General features: G+C 38.1%; 1 protein-coding gene across 1 annotated transcript in view; it reads left to right on the top strand.

Annotated features, from left to right (window-relative positions):
• Window positions 1-24,790, top strand: part of PLCB1 (phospholipase C beta 1) — a 397,493-nt gene that overhangs the window by 323,117 nt on the left and 49,586 nt on the right. Inside the window, exons 25-31 of the mRNA XM_026844689.1 lie at window positions 746-799; window positions 2,360-2,579; window positions 6,351-6,531; window positions 8,664-8,740; window positions 8,832-8,921; window positions 11,179-11,236; window positions 12,344-12,430. Of these exons, the coding sequence (XP_026700490.1) occupies window positions 746-799; window positions 2,360-2,579; window positions 6,351-6,531; window positions 8,664-8,740; window positions 8,832-8,921; window positions 11,179-11,236; window positions 12,344-12,430 (767 nt within the window). The remainder of the gene's footprint in view (window positions 1-745; window positions 800-2,359; window positions 2,580-6,350; window positions 6,532-8,663; window positions 8,741-8,831; window positions 8,922-11,178; window positions 11,237-12,343; window positions 12,431-24,790) is intronic.

Below are 24,790 nucleotides of genomic sequence, written 5' to 3' on the forward strand. Positions count from 1 at the left end.
GTGTTTGGTTGGTTGGTTTGGTTTTATAAAACAGGTAGAAATTTTGCCACTACTTTTTGTATGCTGTTAGGGCCAGTCTTCTTCAGATATACAAATACCTTCTATTTAAGAGTTGCTTTTGTGGTGGAACTGAAGTTCATTGCAAGCAAGAAAATTTGCTGGGATTTTTTTGTTATTGCAGGTGCAGGCATCTCTTTAAATTGTTTTTATAAATGTACCTAGTTTATGCATGTAGTTACATCTTACTCCACACACAAAATAGTCATAGATTCTTATGTATTTTGTATTGACATATCTAGTATAACAAATGGTTGTTAAACCACATTGTTTATTATTTTATGATGGCAGTCTTCATAGGTTTGATCTAACTGATTTCCAAGGAGCTGGATTCATCTTGTGTACAGAAATTTTGCACTGACATCATACTGTAGGGCAGTTGTACTAACTGTCAGCCTAATTCTACTTAAATGACTCATATAAGTGGTATCATTGACTTAATAACATCTTCCTCAGAAGTAAAACACTAAAGCTCAGGTGGGTTTTCAGAAGGTTCCCTTTTTGTGTTGGTTCACAGCATTTGTGTTGCTACTTTTCTGCTCAAGAGATGTGTTTTCTCAAATGATTAATAAATGCCCATGTCAGTGTATGTCCTGTGTCACCTGTCATGTTTTAATAGGCAGTGAAGCAGAACAGTAATAGCTGTTGTTTTAAAAGAATTAGAATTAGTTGTTTCTTTTACCTCTAGGTTCAGTGAAAGCACCTGCAAAGACAGAAGATCTTATTCAGAGTGTCCTCACAGGTAATAAATATACAGTTCACACTGCATGAACAATACACTTTTTTATCAAGAGAAACATATTCTTTATAAAATAGGCCATCTGACTTAGACATTTCTTTGAGTGATTAGGAACTACAGTAACTCATAGAAAACGTACGTACCATGTTTTCTTCCTCAGCTTTGAAGTTATTAAATGTTTGAGCACGTGTTTCAGGAGATCAGTATTGAGTGCATACAGGGAATTTTTTAAAAAATATCCCGCTGTTTTAGTTTCACAAGCACAACATTATCATGTAATGCAGACTAAAGACCAGCATTTTTATGAGAACAGAAGCTAAATTTGCTCTGAATATTGTGAATAGTAGTGAAACCATTTTATCTTCCTTATCCTTGCAATGTTCCCATTCCTCCTACAAAACTGAAAATACGATTCCATTGAGCAAACTGGCCTGTCAGTTAGATTGTGCCCTACTGTTCAATTGGGAGTCATGTCCTCCAGCTTGAAGCTAGAGTTTAGATTGCAAACCTCATAACTTAGTTTATTTTATACTCATTCTCCTATATCAGAACTATGTCCAAATCTTGTGTAGACCTACATTTAGGTGCAGAAAATAGGTAAGACACATGAAATTCAGCATGTTGGTTGTCCCTTATTCAGTCTCCCACATATGCAGTAGAAAGAGGCTGGCCTGGATTGTGGGAGAACCTGCCGGCCTCATGCAATCAGTCTGTTGTTTGGGAAGGGGTCTTCAGTCTTGACTTTTCCAGAGCTGTGACCCCAGATCACTCAAGCCATCATTCCCTCCAGCATGTTTTTGTTTTCTTTTCTTTTTATTGCTGATTTGAAGCGAGCTCATGCAGGTCAGTCTAGCAGACAAGGAGCTCAAGCTGTGACCTGGGTTCACAGAGCAGGACATCCTTCATAGCTGCTGTTGGAGTGACAGCACTGGAGCGCAGTTCTCAGCATTTAGCTACCCATCCTTTGCTGGACTGGCATCCAGGTGGCTGTGACTCCTCTGATGCAGGGGCTCCATCAAGAGAGAAGTGAAATCTCCCCTGAGATGCTGTGACGATCCTGGGACCAATGCCTCCAGCCAGTGCCCAGCTCAAGGCAGGAGAGCAGGCAGCTGAAGAGCTGTTTGTAAAGGAAGTTTGGGCATCAGCATGTTACGTAGCTCATCCAGAGAGAAGAGAGACTTGAAGTGTTGGTACAGTGGCTACAAAAAAATCTGTGGTCATATTTATGTAAAATCATGTTTCTATATTTTGGGCTGATGTGCATCTTTTGCATCTGAAAGGGGTTGAGGAAAGAAGGTACATGTTTTTTATTTTGCTACACATCTTGGTTTTCTAAATTTTCGTCTCAATTCTTACTCTTATATCAGTTAAATTTGCCACAGTATTTTCAATCTGGTTAGCTTATTTCCAGATAAGTCTACTCGGTTTAAGCTACCACGTTTCACCTACGTGCAGTAAACAAGCATGCTTTGTTTCATTCCTGCTAATGGCAATTCCTGGGTTCTCTGATTGAAATAGTACTTTATTAGAAAACGGAAGTGGCTTTTGTTATTTTTATTGCAGAAGTGGAAGCACAGACTATAGAGGAGCTAAAACAACAGAAGTCTTTTGTTAAGCTTCAGAAGAAGCACTACAAGGAAATGAAGGACCTTGTAAAGAGGCACCACAAGAAAACCACTGACCTTATCAAAGAGCACACTGCAAAGTATAATGAAATCCAAAATGACTACCTGCGACGAAGAGCAGTTTTAGAAAAAACAGCAAAAAGAGACAGTAAGAAAAGGTATGTTGAACATAGCTTTCCCATTCTTAGTATTGGAGATCTTTACTCAAGTCTTCTTTTACAGTAGACAACTAATATGGAGGTAACATTAGAGCACAGAAAAAAATCAAAACCAGCAAGATTTCTAGGTAAAATTAAGTCAGGGCCTTCGATACGGAAATCATCAGGAAAAGCCCTCACCATATGATGGGCTGCTTCTCTGCTAGAAGCCAGATAAGTTGTTCACCATGTTATACCCCTTCCCCTGTACATGAGGGCACTGGTATGGGTATGGGTAGGTGACTCAGCTGTACTGGTAACAGCAGTCCATGGTTAGGTGGTGAGCTTAAATCACAAACGATGAGAGGGGACATCCCCTACATACTGCGACAGTTCAGGAACCAGGCTGCAGCGTGAAAAAACTCAAACCCATCTGGATAAAGCATTTTACTTTCCTACTCAGGTCAGCTGCAGCACATTTTGTCACAGCACCCTATCTTCTCCCATGCTGATCTCCTTTAGAAGAAGGAGTATCAGTTCCATGGAAATTTCTGCCCCACATTTAATAATATAACTAGAATATAGCTTCTTTTTCAAGCAAGAAGTTTTTGCAGCCAGCACGCATGGTCATCCTGCCCATATTGGTTTACTCTGGGCCACCACAGTCTGGTGGTAGAAGAGGCTCAAGTGTCAAAACAAGAACAAGACTTTGTCCTTTTTTATGCTATTTATGGGTAAAATGGATATTCTGAATTTGGGATGAAGAGCATTGTCTCCAAGTTAGAGCCCTGGGAAAAACACATGCTAGAGTAGGCAACATCAGATATATAATTAGGTGAACGAAGCACCCAAAAGTTATTAACATCTGTCTACTGATTAAATTATGATTGATCCAGACTGCTTGGGGATCACTTAGTGATTGCTTGGCTTTGCCTCTCCATGCACATCCCTTCTGTGTGATGTCTCTAAGTCTTGCATTGCCCTATCTCTTCATGTGTGCTAATACAATTTTTATATTATATTATTTTATATTATTTGTAATAGGTAATAACAAAAAAAGACTTGTATTTATCATGATCAGTTTGAAATGCGAAGACTGTTATGACAATTTTTCCACAATTATTGTCTTGTTCATATGGTAGATAACTATATGTTAATAAAGATCAATTCTTAACTCATGACAAATCATATGCACACATAGATACAATCAGTGTCTGATACTGTTTCAATTTAATTTCTGTTTCTCCCATTAGTGCAGAATTCTCATTTTAACATAATTTATGTTTTAAAGTAATTAGATAACCACAGAAGTCCTTTAAATTTTACATAAAATTGATATAGCTGCAGTTCTTAAATATGAAGATATTGAATGAACATTAAAAAAATTACTTGGTAATTTTTGGTAGGAGACCATCAGAGAAAAAAGCTGCAAGCATACTCTGGCTGCCAACCTTGTTGATAGTACCTCTAAATGTAGGTGACTGGAATTCAGGCCATAATTTGTCCCTAGGAAGGAGCTTATTCATTTATGCTTGCCTGATGACAAGAATGTCATTGGGCCCTATAAGAGCTTGACACTCATAATGTATCTATCTTCAGCTGGCCTCAACTGTTGCAAATTTTCAGTCTTCTGGGCTCTACACTTGAGTTTAACAAACTCCCTTAATGCCTCATTGTCAACTGCACACACAGTGATATTACATCTGCTGTGTTTTCCATCATCAATGTCTGTGACAGATAGTAGCAGACAAAACGACGTCATGTTTCTTTCTTTTCTCTAGCATATTCTATTCATATTGAAGAAGAAACTGTACAAATAAATAAAAATGACTCATTTATCTTTGAGCAAGAAGGATTTTGGGTTTTTTATTTTGTTATGATCTGACCATAAATCATTCATGATATCGGGCAATAAAACCCTGCAGTCTATTATGTGGAGCTGTCACAGTGATTTCAGAGATGTGAAGTTTTATGTGCAGATACAGAGAAATACGAAGGTTAAAAAATCTGTGGTTGAATTTTAAAAAGGCAGGAATATATTTTTAGGGAATTTCAAACTTGCAAGTACATACTATCTGAAGCAGCAGACTTCTAATAGAATACTGCAGCCCAAGGAAAAGGTTATTTTTATCATTTTAAATCATTACTGAAGCTATTTGCCTGTAACTGCAAAATACATATCAGTACATCAGGAGTCCCTGTAACAGATTACCAGAAAAATGTGTTGTCTCTGGTCAGAAGCAATTGATGTTTCACGCCCTTGTCTAAAATTGGGCCAAGATTCAGTAAAGCCATTGTCTATGGGAAGTTTGAAGTATTTATTTACACACATGCACAAGTGTTTTTCTGGTGTTGTTCTGAAGTTTCTTTAATGGTCATGTCCCTTAAAATACAGTATTTTAGCCAGCATTTAGAAAGAGGCCTTTTTTTTTTTTTCCCAAAAAATACAAAAGAAATGTCAGCTTTAAAATGTATAGTGTAACGGCATAATGTGCTGACTTTAGTATTCATTAATGCTGCCTTCCAGCTCTGTATTTAAATTATCCTCACCTATCACACTGACACCACTTAACCTCTTAGCAGAATATTCAAATACAATAAAAACAGAAGAAATAAAAAGAGGCTACCTTGGGGTTTGCATCCTCAGACTGATGCAAGCAGCTTCAATTAGTTCAAGTTGAAGTAACTCTAGTTGACAGCAGCTGCAAACTTGAACTTGGAAGAGGGAAGAGAGGCAGCCAGTGTAGAAAGTTCTCTGCATTGTCATCTCTGCGAATTTCTGAGTAGCAAACTCATTTTCCTCACAGTGTCAGCCCTCTCTGTTCAAGGTTTGGCTGTATTGTCCATCTCGCGCATTGTTCTGAGGTTTCCCAGGCAACTGATAAAACACTTGAGTACAGCAGTAAACGCAGCAGCAGAACAGGGACGCAGCATAATTTTTTTTTTTAAATATATTTTTCTTGGGTTTAGTTTAGTGCTGACCTGTAAGGGATACTGCTTTTGCTGCTTATTTTTTTCCTTGAGAAGTTTAGTGTCGTCATGTCTCCTCTCACAAGTTCATCTATCCTTCCTTCCGTCTTAAGAAAGGAAAACAAAACAACAAACTGTTCCTTAGTGTTGCTTTTTAGCTTCCTCATTATAGCTTTCCTTTGCTCCTGTGTGCTGGCTTTCTGAGGTTTACTCCCCACTGGGGTGTTAACTTTCCTCCTAAAGTCAGCAGTCAATAGGAAACTTTCCTCTGTGCTACGCATGGCATTTCCTGAAGGGGGGAGAAAATACCAAGTAAAGGGATGTTCCTAGCCTTTTAAGCATTTTGAAAATGCAGATGTAAAGTTCTGCTCTTAAATTTATTGCTAAGAGCATGGAAGGGTGACTCAGTTTTCAATATAATTAGCATTCGCTATTTCTGCTTGGGACTGTGCAACTTTGAAGTTCAAGTTACGTGTCTGGAAGTGGATAAACAAATTCATGGACGTCTGTTTATAGGAAAACTTGGCAGTTGCATTTATAGCTCATTTATACTAGGTCTGGTTCACACCACCATGCTGGGTTAGTAAAATGAGGTTTAAAAACAATAGCCATCCCATTAATAAACAACACTATTTTTTTTTCCTAAAAGATGAAATCTGATTTACTCTAGATCTAAAATCATCTTCTGGCCCTATATGTGGTGCTGACAAACTTCTTAACAGGTTACATATAACCAGCTGCCTTGAAAACAGGGTGTCAATATGGAGCAGAGTGGTCATGCCTGGTGACTTAGACGTTGGTGGGGGGTGTGTGTCTTTGCAGATCTGAAACGGGCAGCCCAGACCACAGTTCTTCAACTATTGAACAGGAATTAGCTGCGCTGGACTCTGAAATGACCCAAAAGCTAGTCGAGCTGAAGGAGAAGCAACAACAGCAGCTGCTAAATCTCCGACAGGAGCAGTATTACAGTGAAAAGTACCAGAAACGAGAACACATTAAGCTGGTACGTTTGTTATGTCATCTGCTTTTCTTTAGTGATCTCAGGGTGAGTAATGAAAGCAGCAGTGGGGCTTCCTCGTACTTGGAGTCCATTTCAGAGCTTGATTTCTCTGTGGTCTGCTGCAACTTCAAGGGGTTGTTGTGTCACTTTGTCAATAACACTTCTCACAACTTGGAAAGCAGAAAGGCAACAAGATTATTACTACTGCTAACACAGAGCCCTTACTTTAGTTGTATAAGTCTCAGTTTACTGCAGCTTTTGGATCATATTCCTGTTTCATTCTGCCACTTTTTAAATGTGCAACGCTCGAGGAGGCAGGATTAGCTGGAAAATAAATTGAAACACCACGAAAATAAAGAAATGAAAATAGATTCAAATATTGCCCAGGGCACAGAGTTGTGCCAGTGTTGCTATTGCTGATGAATGCTTTGATGAGATGCAGGACATATTCTGTATACGGTGAAGAAATATTTTGCATCCCTCAGTCGAAGCCAACTTGAGTTTTTACAGCTGGAGTTTGGCTGACAGCTACAGAAGGATCATAGGCCCTCTGAGCTGAAATAGAGGAGCTTGGGCAGATGGCAGCTGATGCTGATGGATATTCTCAGACAGAACATTTTTAAAGGGTGTTATGGGTGTGCAAACTGTTTCTAAACTCTGGACAATCCTCTCTCACAATTTTTTTCTATTATATGATGTTTTGCTTCATTACTGATGGTTGAAGTGATTTGCCTACTCTGCCCTGCCATCCAAAAATAGCAGGTCAGAGGAGTGATATGTGTGGATATCGCTCAGCGAGGCCTTTTCACAAATCCATTCCCGTGGATCATAGTACGGAGCTGTGATTCCCAAGTAGTGCCCTGTTTATCACCAGTTCTATGTGAATCACAGCTGCCCCAGTGTGGGTGCATGGACACAATTACCTGTGCCACAGAGAGTCCACATTTCAAGTAACAATTGTTGGCTGCATCTCAGAGATCTTAATTTTTATGAAAATGAACCACTTTGGACTCCCATAGTTGGGTTTATATTAAAAGCTAACTTATTTCTCATTTCCAAATGAGAAATGGCAGTTCTCAAAGCAAAGTTACATTTTCAGCCTTGTCCAGTTAGGTACTGTCAGGATAAATTCATTTTTAGCTCAGGATCTTCAGACAGTTTTTCTTCTGAGCTGTGCAGAAGTTAATATTCCAATTAAAATCTGCCTTGCAGCTGATTCTTTCTGATGTCTTTCTTTTAGAGGAGAGCCTATTGTTGCTATCTTTCCTTCTTTTATCTAAGGAATGAAAAGTTAGATCAGAATAGCTAGGCATTATTAAACACTCTGGTTCATCATTCTGAGAGGATTATTTTACAGTTAGACTTAAAATAGAGGGGGTGATCAAACCAAACTGGTTGCATTTCCCACTTTAATTCGCCATTCATTGAACATGCACACAAGCCCTGTCCATGTGTCTCTCCTGTCAGCGTCACCACCACAAGCGTGCTTTTTGTTAGCAGTTTCAGCACAAATGAGGTTGGACCCAGTTCTGCACAGCCGATCTCAAACCAACAACTCAGATATTTTGAATCCATGATTCTGTGATCAGAATGTAGGTTATGCTTATCTGTGCTTAGCCTTCTTAGCTATCATGCATGAATTTTCAATATACACCAGACCACCCTGAAATCCAGGCTGTTCCCTGTAATAATGCTTGATGCAAGAGGAATGTTTTCAGCACTCCTATAAAACCTTGAATATTCAGTGACACAGGAGTTCAGTTCATAATTTATATTGTGTAAAATCAGTTTGTGACCATTTATGAATTATCATAGGTATTTTAATTCTGAGCAAAGGTAAAATCTGCAATATGTATTTTGCTTTTACATTTAATATTCTGACACTGTATCACTCTGATTTACAGAGAAGCAGTAGTTTCTATGTAAGTTGGACATACACAAGTCTGGCTGAACTCCACAAGTTAAGAATGCATTTACACTGATAAGAATGTTTACTGGCTTTTGATCGTTGGTAATTAATCAGAGAATGGTGTAACGCTTTCATGTCTGCTACAGACTTTTGAAGAAACTTAGAGGCATGTGTGATGTTTAGCTGAAAATACAGATTTTTGTTTCTTGTGATTTATTTTTTTTAGCTTATTCAGAAGTTGACAGATGTAGCAGAGGAGTGTCAGAACAGCCAGCTAAAGAAACTGAAAGAAACCTGTGAAAAGTAAGGTGCTATTCCTCTTATAATTGATTACTACTCTGTATGTATTTTGTTTTGATACATTTTGAACTTGCCTTTATTTTTTATGCTTTAGAGAAAAGAAAGAGTTGAAGAAAAAAATGGACAAGAAGAGGCAGGAGAAGATCACAGAAGCAAAATCCAAGGATAAAAATCAGATGGAAGAGTAAGTGTATCCCTAGATCCATATCCTTATATGTTATGAGGAGACAAGATTTTTGCACAACTGAGAAGTCACGGAAAAGTCTCATCCCTGAATGCAAGGGAGCTTTTAGTTGGGCTGTGATACCTCCCCAGAGCAGTGGAGGCCTTCTTACTTCTGCTGATACTAATTTAATTTTCTGGGATTAATCTAATCTCCTGTTCTGCAAGCATTGACAGTCTGTGGTCAGCTGCAGAGGTGCTGATGTGTGCTATGGGGACATGACTATGAGTGGCATGACAGAGCGATTCACCAAGATGCTGTTAATCCAGACACTATTCCTCTGAGTATAAATAGACTTAGCGGCTTCAGTTCCTGCAGGGTTTGATTTCACCTTAACTTAGGTTTTTATTTGTGAGTTATCTTATCTTAACTCCGTTAAAGCTGCTCTCCAGAAGAAATAGCAGCAACACAGAGAGTAGGTTTGCTCTACTTTTGTGATGAATTCCCCTCAGATGCTGTGCTACTGATGCTCTTCTAGTGACAGTATTATGCAGTGTGCAGTCTCTTTGGGTGGAAGAGAGAGGAAAGCTGAGCTCGGAGGGTGCAACAGGGACAGGAATATTAATTTCATTTATGCACCAGCAGACAATACAAACTGTAGTTGTGCAAGTTGATCATATTCTTCCCAAGGGCACAGTATCTAAGTTTGTTTGTCCTCCTTCATTTGTTTTGGCAAACAGCTCAAAAAGAAAACAGAGCATTTTAATCTTGCACTGTTTGCTAGGATATTCTTGTTACCAGTCTTTAGTAACATTTAAGGACAGTTAAAAATACAGGAGGAACAAAAACAAAGAAAAATCCAGAAGATCTGAGTTTTACCAGATAACAAAGATACATCTATGTTTGGTTTTTACAGGTAAAAAGGTTTATACAGGTTTTGGAGCCTCTCAACGTAGAATCTGTGTGTTTGGTAACCTTGACAGAAGGTCACACACACACTGCATCAGATCATTTAAGAATCAAGATTATAGAATTTTAATAAAAATCATATAAAAAAAGCTAAAATGAGAATAATTTATTATAAAAAAAGGAGAAATACTTAATATAGTTAGAGCTGGTCAGAGGGTGTGGAACTCATTAGAAAATAGTAGTCATTATGAAAATGTTATAGCAGTAAAAATCAATTGCAGTAGGAAATTATTTGCTGAGAAGTTAATGAGGCACTACTGAGAGAGGCTCAGAAGCAGACAAGTAGGAATTCTTTTTTGTTTTCCTTCTTTTTTTTCTTTTTTTTTTTTTTCTTTCATTTTTCCCAAGGGCTTTCCTTTGCCAGGCTTTGCAAAAGAGCCTTTGGGAAAGGTGAGATGGGAACTACATGAGAAACTCGGCTTTCCTCTGTCAAGTAACACGGTTTGTCCTCACTCTCACAGTAGGACAGAGAGTAGCAAGACCTTCTGGTGAATCCTATTTGAGTCATCCAGGCTAGGCTGTTGTTTATATAAAGCTTTTACACAAATTTTGGAAAAAATATTACACAGAAATAACACATTGTATTGATTGTTCTTATTTTTTGTACTTCCTACATGCACCCAGGGCTTGTGTACCTACCTAAACCAGTTAGATTTTAGTGCCATGTGAACAGCAATTCACTGTTCTTGACTTAGGTAATCAGGTTTTAGAGTACTGTCCTGATACTGGTCAACTCAGATAACCACAGACTGTTACTTTATGTGCATTTATCCCTTTGGGGGTTCTCATCTTCAGCCTTTGGCCAATGGTTACCTAATTATCTCACAGCATCACTTAAAGTTCAATTATTTTCTCCAAGTTCATCTTTATGTGGTTTATATAGGAGAGCTGGGGACTGGAGTCAAGTCTGTCCTGCTCTTTGTGAGAACTTTGCCCTTGTCTCTGAGATGTCACCAGCAGTATCTGCTCACTGACAGAGACTGTTTCTCTACTACATAATGTGCCACAATGTGGCAGTGTGCATCTGCTGATGATAGTGAGCTCTCCGAGGCTGACATTTGGGCCTTAAGGAACACCACCATCACTGGCAGTACACTATAGGGAAAGCCTGTTGTGAAGGAGCCGGGGGGAGAGGTCCAAGACCTTCGTAAAATAAAGATGCAACCTGTTACGAAAGGCATGTTGGATAAAAGTTAAATAGGCAGATCCCTATATTCAAAACATAGCCTTACTTATTTTTTAAGGAGTTGCAGGGGGTTATTGGTGTGGTCTTACAGACTACAATAACTTGTTGATTGCTTCTCCCCAGAGAGAAGACTGAAATGATTCGATCGTATATCCAGGAGGTGGTGCAGTACATAAAACGGGTATGTCAGGATATGTTTATTTTTCATTTTGGGGGGCAAAATGTCAGCTTTCATATTTCAGATCATATTAATCTGCAGGTTCTAAGCTTTATTATAAAGATTCTGCAAGTGCTGATTTTTAACAGATGCAGTGTAGACTTCCCATTCTAGTTAAACTGGAATTTCAGACAGATCTTCATTAATTTTTAGTGTTTGGGGCAGGTTTTAATACAGTTATGATTTCATTTTTTAATATCCTGTGTTTATTCATGAAAAATGTACCATATTTTTTAATTGGCTTGCTATCTCATGAATGCAAAAATTGCATTAGTAACTATGAAAGTCAGTAAACATTTAGTTGCAGAGTATATTTCAACCTTAATTGCATTTGTAGAGTGGCTGAAATGCAAAAAAAAAAAATATTCTATGAGCTCTGTAAATACAAGTCAAAAAATTTCATTATAGGTGTTAGCTTTCCTGAAGCTATAAGTGGTTTAAACTGGACTAGAAGTATGCACCGCAATGTTTTGGTATATTAAATCACCACAAAACACATGGCACTATTGAATTCTCGCTTAATTTCAGTGCAGAGATAGTTCAGTTCAAAAGTTAGCCCATTTTTGCTCAGAGAGGCCTTGATTCAGGAAGCAACCTAAAGAATTAGCAAATTATGTATGCTTAATTCCTGTTGGAGTCAGACACATGTCTGAGTGCTTTATTAAAGGAGGAACAAAATTTATCAACATGTTCATTTAGGACTCTAAGTTACCAATCCTCTTCTTCTGGGAACAGTGTCCATCTCACACAGCTTGTACAATAAAAGCTAAAGGAAAATAGCATGAATTTTAAAAATGCATTATTCTTTTAATAGCATTAGAAGTCTACAGTAAATCCTTGAGACATTTCTGATTCTGAATCCCATGTGTGAAATCTCAGATTCATTGTCCACACACAACCTTCAGAGCAGTCGTGCTCAGGGATGCTTGTGACAATGGTTTACATTAGAATTATTCATACTTTTTGGTGATAACATTTTAATTTTGATGGATGAAATATATGTTGGGGAAGAGGTGGGAAAGCGAGGATGTGCAGTCTCTGAAAAAAAGATTCTCTGCTATTTTCTTACAGCTAGAAGATGCTCAGAGTAAAAGGCAGGAGAAACTTGTAGAAAAACACAAGGAGATTCGTCAGCAAATACTGGATGAAAAGCCCAAGGTAAAGAGTTTTTGAACATAAGTTACACTGCTAAAAAAGTACTTCAGGAAGGAAAGTGTCCTTACAGCAGGTAGGCTGATGTTTAAACATGAGAAAGTCCATTCATAGCATCACAGCCATTGTCTCTGATATTCAGGATGAAAATAGTCAAGTAGCTGACTAGTATGGAGCACCACTTCAAGCCCAGATGTCATATAATGGGGTTTATTTGTCAGTACTCATATTGTTAAAAAGCTTTCAGTGTAAATGGTGCTTCTGACCAGCAGAGTGTGCCCTTCACTCCATTGTGCTTTAGCAGTATGAAAACAAAACACAGTTTACATTGAAAAGAAAAAGAGATATCTTTTTAGCATGCTTGCCGCAGATATTTGTGATAATTGGTGAGGATATATTTTTGTAAAGAACAATGGGTGTTTTCATAATGATAGTGCTTAATATTCTACTACATTGCTTGCTGGGTTTCCTCTATTTGATTTTGTGCACTGCATCTACACTTAATATTCTGAAATGCGGTTTTTGATCCTAAAGATTGCAGGCTGATTCTTGCTCCTAGTGAAGCTGGTGGTAGTTTTGCCATTGACTTCAGTGGAGAAGATTCAGAGTCCTCCACTGGTACGCAATTTCCCTGTAGGAGGACCTAGGTAACTATATAATCACAATTCTGTACAGAAGAAGGCTTGTTTTCAGCAGAGTTCATATCTAAGTATGATTCCTTACAGCCCGCTGTGTCATGTCTGCTTTCATTTTTTTCTACACTTGCCCAAATGTGTGTTCTAGGCTTCATTTCTTGTCTGTCTCCACAGTCCTAATGTTTCTGTGCTTGTATTACAGCTTGAATTCTAGCATTGGGTGTGAGCTAATGTGTGTTGTCATGTCATTTCTGTAGAATAGCCAGAGAATAAGTTAAGATAATGGTCTGAATACCTAGAAGTTTACAATAGTTCGGAAAAATAAAAATGTTTGAATTACTAATTTTCTACTCATCTTTTTAAAATTGTGTTTATAAATAAGCTGGAACTTTTCGATGTCATGGGTATGTGGGCATAAAGACTATACACAATATTACGTTTTATATTTGATGCTGTAGGATCATGGGCTTCTCAGGCATGCAAACTAAAAAGCTGGAAATTAAATGCTGGAATTTTAAATTTCAGAGAATAATCTGCTAGTACTTCCAACACTGGCTTTTCACAAATACTTGGGCACTTGATTACTTCTCTGTCTGTGTCCTTTCTTCTTTTTTCCTTGATTCTTTATTTATTTATTGATTTGCCGAGAAGTAGCACAAAGCACTGAAAATTTGTCACTAAGGACTTGGGTTGCATTTTGAAAGCCTGTGCTGGACAGTAGAGTTAGCCTCTTCCATCAGCTGTCCACATGCCAAGCATTAGGTCATGGCACAGAGCAGCTCCAGATCCCTTGCCTTCCCCTGCATCTGGCCATCGGTTAGAGTGCTGTGTAATCAGCACTCCTCAGTCACCGCTCTCAATTTCTCCTGAGAAAACCCTCTGCAGTGATGTGCCTCACAGGGCCTGGCTGCAGCTTTTTTTTCCTTTCCCACATACTGAAATGGGCAGACTTAGCTGAATTTATGATGGTATGTGCCTCTCGCTGGCATGAAAGGATTTAGGCAAAATGTAATTACTCATTTTATTAAGTCCCTTTTTATGTTTTGCTTCATATTCATATTTCATACCCATATTTGCTTCCTTAGTGACAGGGCATATGATATAAAATAGATCAAATGATTTCCCAGCTGCAAAGCACCAATGTATTTTATGCAAACAGCCGCCCTTCTAGGGGCAGTTTTTTTAACAGGCTAGTCTCTTGTGCCTCAGTATTCAAACGCCCACTAAAATTTACGCTAGCTGTGTTAAAAGCATTTTCTGGCGGTATCAACTCAACTCCTAAACAAAGGATTTAATATGTTAAAGAGGGAAAGAATTTTTAGTATTTTTACCAATAATTCCATTGGAGACAGATTTGCCATCATCAATCACTGTAATTTGGTTATTTATTACTGACTCACAGCTTGTTGTATTACGACTTTGTGCACAGAGCTCAGTTATAGCCAGGAGGAATATCTTTTCACAAAGTGTTGCCAACAGACTGCCACACCAGGGAGATTTTTTTTTTTTTTTTTTTTTTTTTTTAAGTATGAGTTTGCAGCTTCCTCTGTTGTGGTGTGTGTAGTTCACCAGAAGAAAATTTGCCTTAGAGTGCTGACATTTTAGACAACAGCTTTTAGAAACTGCACAAACTGGATGCAAATTAGTTCCCTGTACTGCAGACAGACAGCTTGCTTTTTGTTTAAAATATCATGTGTTTAGATGAAAGTACTTAACTCAGGACAGATTTACACCTTTAAACTCTGTCACTCCTTCATATATAGAATTTCTTTTTAATGTTTGGATGTGAGATTGTTTTGCAGCTATCATTTGCAGGGCTGTTGTATAAGAAAAAGCTTTTTTTCTCATGTAAGAGTTGGAGACTTTACTTCCTGAACTGATAATTTTAGGCAAAAGGTTGGAAATAGTTCTTCAGCATCTTGTGCTCCTGCTGAAGTCAGTGTAGACATTGGCTTTAATGAACCCAAAATGCCACGACGCTGTATCAGTAATGAGGATATTTTTATGACAAACTAATCTCCAATGCTGTAGAAACTAGAAATGGAGTATCATCATCAAATCTCTGTGTATGTGTATGGAAACAGGCCAGCTGCTCCCACAAACATGTTTGGAAAAGGAGACTATCACCTAATTAAGAAGTAAAATACTGACTGACTCTATATTAAAAAATTTCTAACTTGCCATTTTAGTAAAAGCACAGTGGAAACAAATTTCAAATGCTCTCCTGCTGCCATCTTTTTCCTAACAGCATCATTACCAAGCAAGGCCATATGTATTTTCTTCTCTGACTCCCCCCTTTTTTTTTTTTCTTACGTTATTTCCTAGCAGCTTTATTATCAGCAACAGCTTGTATTTTCTCTTCTCCCCTATTCTAATTCTTTGTCTCCTCCTCTTCATCACTGATACACATTAAGCTTGTCCTGTCCTTATATTCTTCCCCTTGGCAGCTTTTCTGCATGCCATGGAAGCTGCTGTAGAAAGACATCTCTTTACACCTCAGTACTGAATTCTGTATGTTAGAACAGTGTATGACTTCATATTCTCCACTACAACGTGTGTCTGGCACTCGTTATCTGAGCACAGAGGAGTGCATTAAGGATGGGCATGGTCATTGCATCTCATTTTCTTTGTCCTTGACAGCTTGTGTATCAAATGAAACATAAATCAAGTGCATCACCTTCTCCCCCAACCCTTGCCTCCAATCTCATTGTAATTATAAAAATCAATACACATGAGACATGACAAGGAATTAATTATTTTTCTGAGAATCGACTCAGTTACAGTAAATAGACCCAAGCCTTCTCTAATTGAAATCAATGAGACTTTTGTTATTCATGTTCATGGATCAGAGTTACACTTAAATCTCAGTATAGTAGCTGAGACTCTTGTGCTCTTGCAGTCACTTCCTGCTCCCAGACGAGTTCACTGGACTCTTTTGGCTTCAGTGGACCAAAATCTTACAACCGCAGCTGTCAAGGAAGATGTAACTCACAGTGCCTCAATTTGTAGCCCAAGTTCATGTTTCTGCTCACACCTACTCTACTCTTCACAACCCCAGCTTAACCAAGGCCTACCAGATGGTATGGGCTCCTGCAGAGATCTGGAAAATGGCACACACACAGCCCCCCCAGGGGGAGGGTGGGAAAAGCTCCCAACAGATCTACAGAAATGCCATAAATTGCGCGAACTTTCTTCAAAGTGTTGTGTCTCTGTGGTCTTTCAAATGAATGAAGAGAATACAGCCTTAAGGTATAAAATCCCTTTTTCTCCTCAAAAAGTATAATGAAAACATTTTTTAAATTTATAAATCAGTTCTTGCTAATGGAAAACACAAGCATCTGATGAATACTAACTCACTTTCAAAGAACATACATTTATTATCTCCCAATTTGACAGGTGTTATTAATTGCTCCCAATGGGAGTCAACACTTCTACGTCCAATCAATAATTAATATTAACACTGTACCTGAAAAATTTATGGGGACATAAAATGATACATGTTCAAGTAACAGAACAAATTAACAAGACGCTGATCCTTTACAGCTTTAAGGCTCTCATAACTCCAGTGTCTTTCTTCCATTACATAGGATTAGAAAGGACCTCCAAGGTCTTTCTTCTCAGGGCTAGCTGCTTTTACAATCATATATCATGTAAGCCTATTCATGAAACAGTGCTTTGGACAATGACTCCTTCCCTCTCAATGTTATTTAAATGAAGATATTCGAAAACCCCGTGAACGGTTTCATAGATTTCAGGTCAATACTTTCTGATTTCTTAGAATACCTAAAACCACGTTGATCTTTGCAAAGGTTACAGCTAGCCATATGTGCTTTAGGTAAAACTTTGTGGTCATCTTCATGCAGATAACATTGAGTTAAATGGAGCTGTTACTGACAATAGGGTCAGCAGTAGCACTGCTCTAACTTTAGAAAGAAGGCAAATACAGCAAATGTATTTTACAGCACTTCTAGGTTTTATTTCAGTTAACCTCAGAGCTCAGAGATGCCATATTAGTTCATCTGGAATAGAGAAGCTCTTATGAACTTTGATGACTATTCCAGTGTCGTTTCAGCTCACTGCATAATTCACAGTAACAATGCACTGTCCACCACAATCCCTTTTTCATCCTTTACACTTATGTAGGAAGCCAGACTGTCTTTTGGGCTAGCTGCACTTAATTCAAACACTTCCAAATGCATTCCAGTTCAACCACAGAGAGCTCTTCCAAGAATTTGGGGGAAGGAGTTTGGAGGAAAAGGTTATTTTAGTTTACTGAGTTTCATGGGACTTTGCATTGCTTGGATTTGGATTGAAGGGGGGGAAGATGCCCTCCTAAAGTAGTATATGAAAAAAATTAGTTGATAGCCGGTGTAATATCTGAAATGTTCTCCTTTTATTTTCTCCCTGTTTGGGTAAAAATTATTTCGTTTGTTTGTTCATTCAGTTTAAGCTTTCCAAAGTTTAAAAAGAAATCTCTCTTGAATCTGTGGCTGCTAAGCTAAAATAACTTACAGCATTATCTGCCAGAAAAGCAGAGAATTAAGAGGATTGAAATAATTTAATGTTTGTTTCACTGTTCAGCTTTGGGTTTTGGTGCTTGTATATTCATCAGAAGGGAATAATGAAATGCTTCTCTGCCTCATTAAAGGGGCAACAGCATGGAGAAATGAATGGCATTTTCTTAGCCTCAGTGAACAACAAATATTTTAAAGGAACATTTTAAAAATAAAAGCAAAAATTCTGGACTGAAATTTCCAAATCTTCCTATGACTTGAACTGTCATCTTTCCACTTCTGGACCAGAGCTTACATTTAAATTGAAGGATGTAGTTTTCATGGACTATTCATTTGAAGATCTTGGCACTTTGCTCAGCACCTCTCAGTGTCAAGTCCTAAGTGACAATCAGCCTAATTATCTAATAAGCTTTGAGTAGCTTATGCCCTGATGTTTCTTTAAATGTTTTATTTGTGCAATTTCTAAGCAGTCCCCAGTTGCAGAGTATTTTGGGGGGAAGCTAGGGTTGTCTCTTTTTTACTGTTTCTCCCAATGGATGAACACTGCAGAATGCACTTTCAGCCTGTAAATTGAGTAGTAAATAATCTCACTTCACTCGTTAAAATGAAATTGTCTGATCTTTATCCTATGCCAGTTTTATACCAGTAAAAATCCCTTAAGTTCTGTGAAGTGACTAGCTGATCACTAGGACTGAGATCAAAAGCTTCAGTCCAAATTACAGGATGCTCAAACGATTATTTTCAATTAAGATGCTGCTTGTTTGCTTGCTTATATTTTTTCTTCACAAATCTAAATTTTAAATTATTGTTTATTTTTTTCAGCAGAATAAATATTACAGTTTGAGGAATGGATATTGGGTCATAAAAGATACATCTAATAATTGGAGGTGATATTTGTTTTGTTAATTAAATGTCTTCAGTGTTGATCTCACACATACACATGTCTTGGGAACACTAACTTTCAAATCAATAGCATCATATTTCTGGTGTGAATGTGCAAAATGCTTTTTAAATTTCTTTTAATGAATTCAGACATCACTTTTTAAAAATAAAAATATCACAAAGTCTTTGTAGGAAGTATGTAAACATAAAGAAATATTTTAATGAATGGGACGTGAGGAAAAATATGAGAAATTTAGATTGGAGTTTATTCATAGAGGGTGATATTTTTCTCCCATGGATCATTCTACTGGAAGTCAAAGGAAATCTTGGGAAATCTGGAGCTTTAAAAAAATGGAAAATGGATTATTTGAATGGGCAAACTTTTTTTTTTTCAGTTTTGTACTACTGTAAATCAAAAGGCACATTATGAAGTTAGCAGAGTCGCTGATGATTTAAACTGGTATTAGTGAAGGCAAGAGTATTGTCCATAATGGAGGTCATGTGGCAGACAGATTTGATTTATGAAGGTTAGTGATATTTTTCTGGATAACATGTGAATAAATAAGAGCTGTGAGAGGTTTTTTTAAGAAAAGTGATTTCAGAATCTGGCTACCATCTGTGGACAAAAGGGTTCACAGGAAAAAAAAAAAAGGCAAAAAAAAAAAGGCAAAAATTTGAGTATTCTTCCTGAAAAAAAGAATGCTCACTGATTTTTTTTTTTCTAATTTGCACAAGCGAATCTGTTCCTTATTTTACCTACATCAGATAAACACATCTTATGTCTCAGCCCACTGTGGTTAATTATTTAATTAGCCCTTCTGATACGGACAAGAAAGACGAAATCCAGAGCAGAGCTCAGACCATCCTGTGTGCCCGGCTCTTCCCCACTGGTGTCCAACACTGAGAAAGGTCCCCTCCACTCAGAAACCCCCACTTGGCTGACGAGAAAGCAGAGGGATCTCCATATACGCAACTCCAGAGGCAGCATCCCCCAGATTCCCTCCTCTCCTCAGTAAACAGCTGCACCCAAAACAGTCCAGTCTTGGGACAACACAGAGGTACATGTTTGAGAGACCTCTTGAACTTGGAGAGAGTCATCCACCAACAGCCACAGCAGCACAGGGCAGCCTATGCCATCCATACTGCCCTCCAGGGCAAGCTGCATGCTTTTACCACCCTTGTTGGCATCTGCAATGTCACAGAGTCATTGGATGGGAGGACAGATTAGCCCAACCCGGCATGAATAATACACAATAAATTTCTTGTTGTTTACCATTATGCAGATAAAAATATTGCATGTCCCCAATTCATAATGGGCCACTGCAATGATCCATCAGAATGACAGAACAGACCATATTTTCTTGCAGTTGGGGTCATTGTTTCATAACGCCATCACCATGTGCAAACAAACCCGCTTGTTAAAAGCAAGAAAAATACTTGCATTTGTACAGTAACTGATTTTACAATACTGCACTGTTAATCTAATTCTCTTACATGCTTAATTTGAGTTAGAAAGCAGTTCAATTAAAAAGTGAGAAAAAGGAAGTAATAAATTGCCATTAAAATTATCAGCTGTATAATAAATATCAAAATTTAAAACTATCTTTTATCCCTTTGTAACATAAATTACTAAAGTAGGCCTAACTTCTAATGTTAACATTTGTAAATAGTTAATCCTTCTCAAAGCAAGAGAAGAGCACGGTGTGTTTTACCATAATTGAAGAAAAAACTGGGAAGAGGATGTGAAAATTTAACATATAGCTTCTTTCTGCAAAGTCAAGTTCAGGATGTTAACACCCTGGAGAGAGCACACTGTCTCTGCAGATGGTAACTCCTCTGTGCAGGTGGCTAAGGATGACAAGAAAATACCAACCTGGAGAGAACAGTGTAACATTAAAAGGTCCCTTATCTGTTCTCTGTAGCCTCTCGAAGCACTTTCATCTGCACTATCCCTTTCTCTGCTCAACTGCAGAGTGCATCTGTTAAGGTTAAAGCAAAGTGCCAGCTGCCACTCAGTAACCTGTGCCCTTGTGACCCACTCCTGCACTCACTGTGGTTCAGCATTTACTGCTTTCCACAGCAAAAATTTCTGAAAGTGTGGACAGGTGGCCAGCAAGCTGCAAGATAGCAACTGCCTGTGAGAAAAAAAAAAAACATGAAACTAACTGGTGTGTTAACATTACCTCTGAAGAAAAAACAACTGAAAGTGGTGTGAAAAAGTTTAAGAGGCCAGGGACTGCAAATATTTTTTGTCAGGATGTTTTGCTTGTCTAATGCAATATTTAAACCTTATGAGAGAAGTCCCTGCTAGGAAAATAACTCTGATTCTGCAACAAGAGCTTTGCGTGCTAAATCTTTAAATGAGCCACAGGACCCCAACAAGCTGGTAACTCTCCTTCACCTTTTCATGAGCTAGTGTAGTACTCTGTGAAAATACCTTATAAAACGTGAGCTAAATTATGCATCCTGCGTACAGAGATAGTATATATGAAATGCATGGTAGCATGCACACACAGACACTTGAAATACAGTGTATATACAGCATCTTGTACTCATGTTCATTGCTCTAACTCAGAGTCAGATTGAACAAGAAACGCCACAAAGGCAAAACCACACACTTTTATACAACTGCATTCATCACTGAGCAACAATGACAACGTATTTGTTAATTATCAGACTTTCAGTGCAATGTGACAAATGACAAGAGATTCAGTTTGACATGGCTAATGAAAAATGTTAAAAAATATATTAATGCTTAGTATGTGGACTCCTTAGAGAGATGTTTTGAAAGGCATGAAATGGGGAAAAAATATGTTCCTTAACAGAGAAATAAAGTCACGGTCCAGCAACGCTTGTAGTATATGAACAGCTTTGTATGTGCAAGTTGTTTGTTAATATAGTGCTTATGTCTTTGGCAGAATCAGTCTGCAAAGCAGAGCCCCTAATTAAAATAATACTGTATTTCTGTAAATGAGGAAGTAGTACACATTGCAGTACACATTAAAGGTGCAAGTTGCTTTTATTAGTACACTATTGATAAGATGGGTGCTGAGTTTACCTTATTTACAGTGAGACACTTTAGGTCAATAAATATACTAGTAAAAAGGGTAACAGAAATAACAATAGTGTGAAACTTTCAAAAGTATTCCTGGATTAAAAAGTATATTTAGAATCATGAAGCAAATTCTAATTCGGGGAGGGGGGTTGTGGTATGTTTGTTTTTAGAAACAACAAACATTTCTGCAACAAAACAATGTTGGTTTGAAGCTGCAGTATCTTTCCCAGCAGTTTAAGAGTACTGAGCTTGGTAGGGGAGGAGAACCCTGTACCATCCAGAAAGGAGAGAAAGTGCACTGCCCTCCGTGGTGACAGGGAAACCAGCATCTCATTCACGTTTCAGCATGTACTTCCCGTGCTACATGGGTGCAGCTTTCAAGGGTCTGGCAGCCCTCCTTAGTCAGCAGCAAAATAGCTAGGAAAGATGTTTGCTGGAAAGAATACACTTCACTAAATTTCTCTTGTGACTCACTTCCAATAAATCAGCATTTTCTGACAGTAGTTGCATATAATTGCAGTAGTTGCATAATACAGTAGTTGCAGATGATGACAGTGTATAGGTTTGACTGTAGTGACTCCCTAAGTTCCTTATTACTCAGATGTTGTTTGGAAGGAGTTTCTTGCCAAGAGATTGTGGAGTGTGACTAAGCACATAAACTGCAGCTTTGTACTTGTAAATGATCTCTTCTGTGGAGTCCTAGAGATTTGTAAACTCTGTGTGGAATAAGTGGATGTGTCCAGGAAGGGGAAGCCGGATCCAGACATGGTTAGATACAGAGCCCGGCTCAAGAATGGGCAAAGCAAACTTTCGAACTCTTATAACATTGCCTTTTTCCAAGTGACTGGTGGGTCCAGAGATCATTTGTAGGAAAATATCATGAGAATGGTGAAAGTTTTTTAGTTCTTTTTCTCCCTCCTAAAAAAAGGAAAGATAAATCAGAATTATGATGTTCATCTCTCATAAAATTTTTTGTTTCAAACCTACTGAGTATGGGGGAGGAAATCTCATTCTTGGTTCATTTTGTCCACTTTGCATTCTATCCCCAGGTTGGCCTCTGGTTTATAAAAATTAATAAAGACACTGACAAAAGAGAAAAGTGTTATCAGGCATACCATACCCTACTCATATTTTTTTTTTTTTTTTTTCTTTCTGCTATTTCGCCACTTTCCCACTTCCTTAGTTTTACCCGCTCTCCTACTTGTTCTTCTCTGTCTTGCATTGAGGTTCTTTTCACAATGTGTTGTTTCTTTCTAATACTCTTTCCATAGACTTTCTTTACTTGTATTTCTTATACCCCTTCCTCCCTCTTCCTGTTTTCCATCACTTGCTGCTATGAAATTGCAAGGAATATCTACAAGTACTTGTAGTAATAGTGTTTCTTTCAGATTAAAAGACACATTTGAAGAAGGGAAGAGGTGTTAAAGAGCTGACCTGACATGGTCTGCAACGTCTGTAAGCTTGACTGTGTATGTGGAGCTTGTTCCAAAGTCTTCCATCAGATGAAAGATACGATACACACGTTCCAAAGATGTATGAAAAAATAATAATTCACAAGCATCCCAAAACTGGAGTAATAGGAAGATAATATTTAAAGTGAAAGCAATGAAAAAACTGCTTGGGTTCTGACTGATGATGTTCTGCTGATATAATTACAGTCCCATGATGAGGAAATGGGCAATTGTAGTCTTGCTTTGGAGATCAAGGGCAAGGACTGATGGAGGATTAGAAGTGGATTGCTTTGCAATTGTGATAATTTCTGTCCCTGACATGGAGGTTAGTGGCAGGTTTTGTGTAAAGAGAGGGGCCTCTGGAATGTGCCACGTGTAGGTGGACATCAGCAGCGCAGGATTTGTGACAACAATCCTGTCGTCGTCAGCTGGGCAGCACTGCACTCAGTGCGCTACACATCAAACTAGTAAGAGAAATTACCAATAATTTGACAGTTGTTCTGGATTATCTTCTGTGTTCAGCTCCCTTTGTCAAGTTTTCCATATATTGTTTGAAATTTGCAATGCTGGAGCAAATGCAAAGGAAACTATTAGTGAACTACGAACATATTTTCAGAATGAGAGTCCAAAGAACAGGTATGTTCAGTTTGGCTGGGAAGCCCAGTGGTGCAGAAATAGTTTTGGTAAATAATGTATTCCCCACTCCAGAACGTGGGTCCAATACATCCAGAAGTTGAATTTGCAAAATAGTGTCATATGGTGCAGAGGGAAGTGAACTGCTTACATCCATGCCCATAGCACTTCCCTCACTCTCCTCCTTTGGCCCCTTAAATATTCCGGTTGTGAAGGAACAGTCCCAGCTCCAGAGACACTGAGCTACCTAATCCAAATCCCCCACACCAGAGTGGTTGGGCCGTTTTTCCTGTACACAGAAAAGAACTGAATCTCGTTAGACAGACCTGATATCATGAACACAGAAGTATTGACAAAAGGTCCATAGCATGGATTTCCCTTCTTTCCTTGGGAATAGCCTGCATACCAGCTCCACTGCTGTGTTTTTGTTTGAAAGAGCCAAAGAGACACAAAGTTTTGATGTTAAAGATTGTATTTCATTGAATACAAAATGAAAACTTTAAAGCTTATCTTTTCAGCGTGAATAAATCTAAATTCCTTTATATCAAAATCCTTCCCTATATGTTTGGGACTTTTTTCCTTTGGCACCTGATCAGCTATTTGCACAGTCCTAATCATTGTCCAAAGAAAATTTCCAGTAATTTTCTACATTTCCTTTGATTTCTTTCACTCCTTTCTTAAAGGTAACTGCTTTAGTTACCTTTCTTAATGGTAACTGCTGACAAGCCATCATACACCAGTTTTAGTGAAGCAAACACCCTTGATTTATAAATCAGGGAAACCTAGTAAAACTTGCTTGGCAACAGAAACAGACCTCAGTAGAGATGAGATAAACCCAGGAAAGCTAATTTCTGTGATACGGTAATACTACCTGCGTGCTTTTTTTGCAAAATGTACTCTGCAAATACATATCATAGAACAAGCAAAATGCTTATAGTAATGTACAGATACTCTATAACAGAATACAACAATAAAATTTTACAGTGCATCTGATAGCCAGTAGCACTGTCAGACACATCTTCAAAGTCCTGGGAACAAGGAGGCATTACCATAACTGTAGGTAGCCCATGTATAATTTAAATCTATGTAAATTCTTCCCGAGTGATACTTTGGTTAGAGCTGTTCTGAGGTGCCGAATGGGCCCATGGGTTTGTGATCTGAGGCTGCTGGTCTGTGACAGGGAAGATCAGCTTGTC

The sequence above is a fragment of the Athene cunicularia genome (assembly GCF_003259725.1).
Source record: "Athene cunicularia isolate RWA chromosome 3 unlocalized genomic scaffold, athCun1 chr3_part1, whole genome shotgun sequence".
NCBI classification, from domain to species: domain Eukaryota; kingdom Metazoa; phylum Chordata; class Aves; order Strigiformes; family Strigidae; genus Athene; species Athene cunicularia.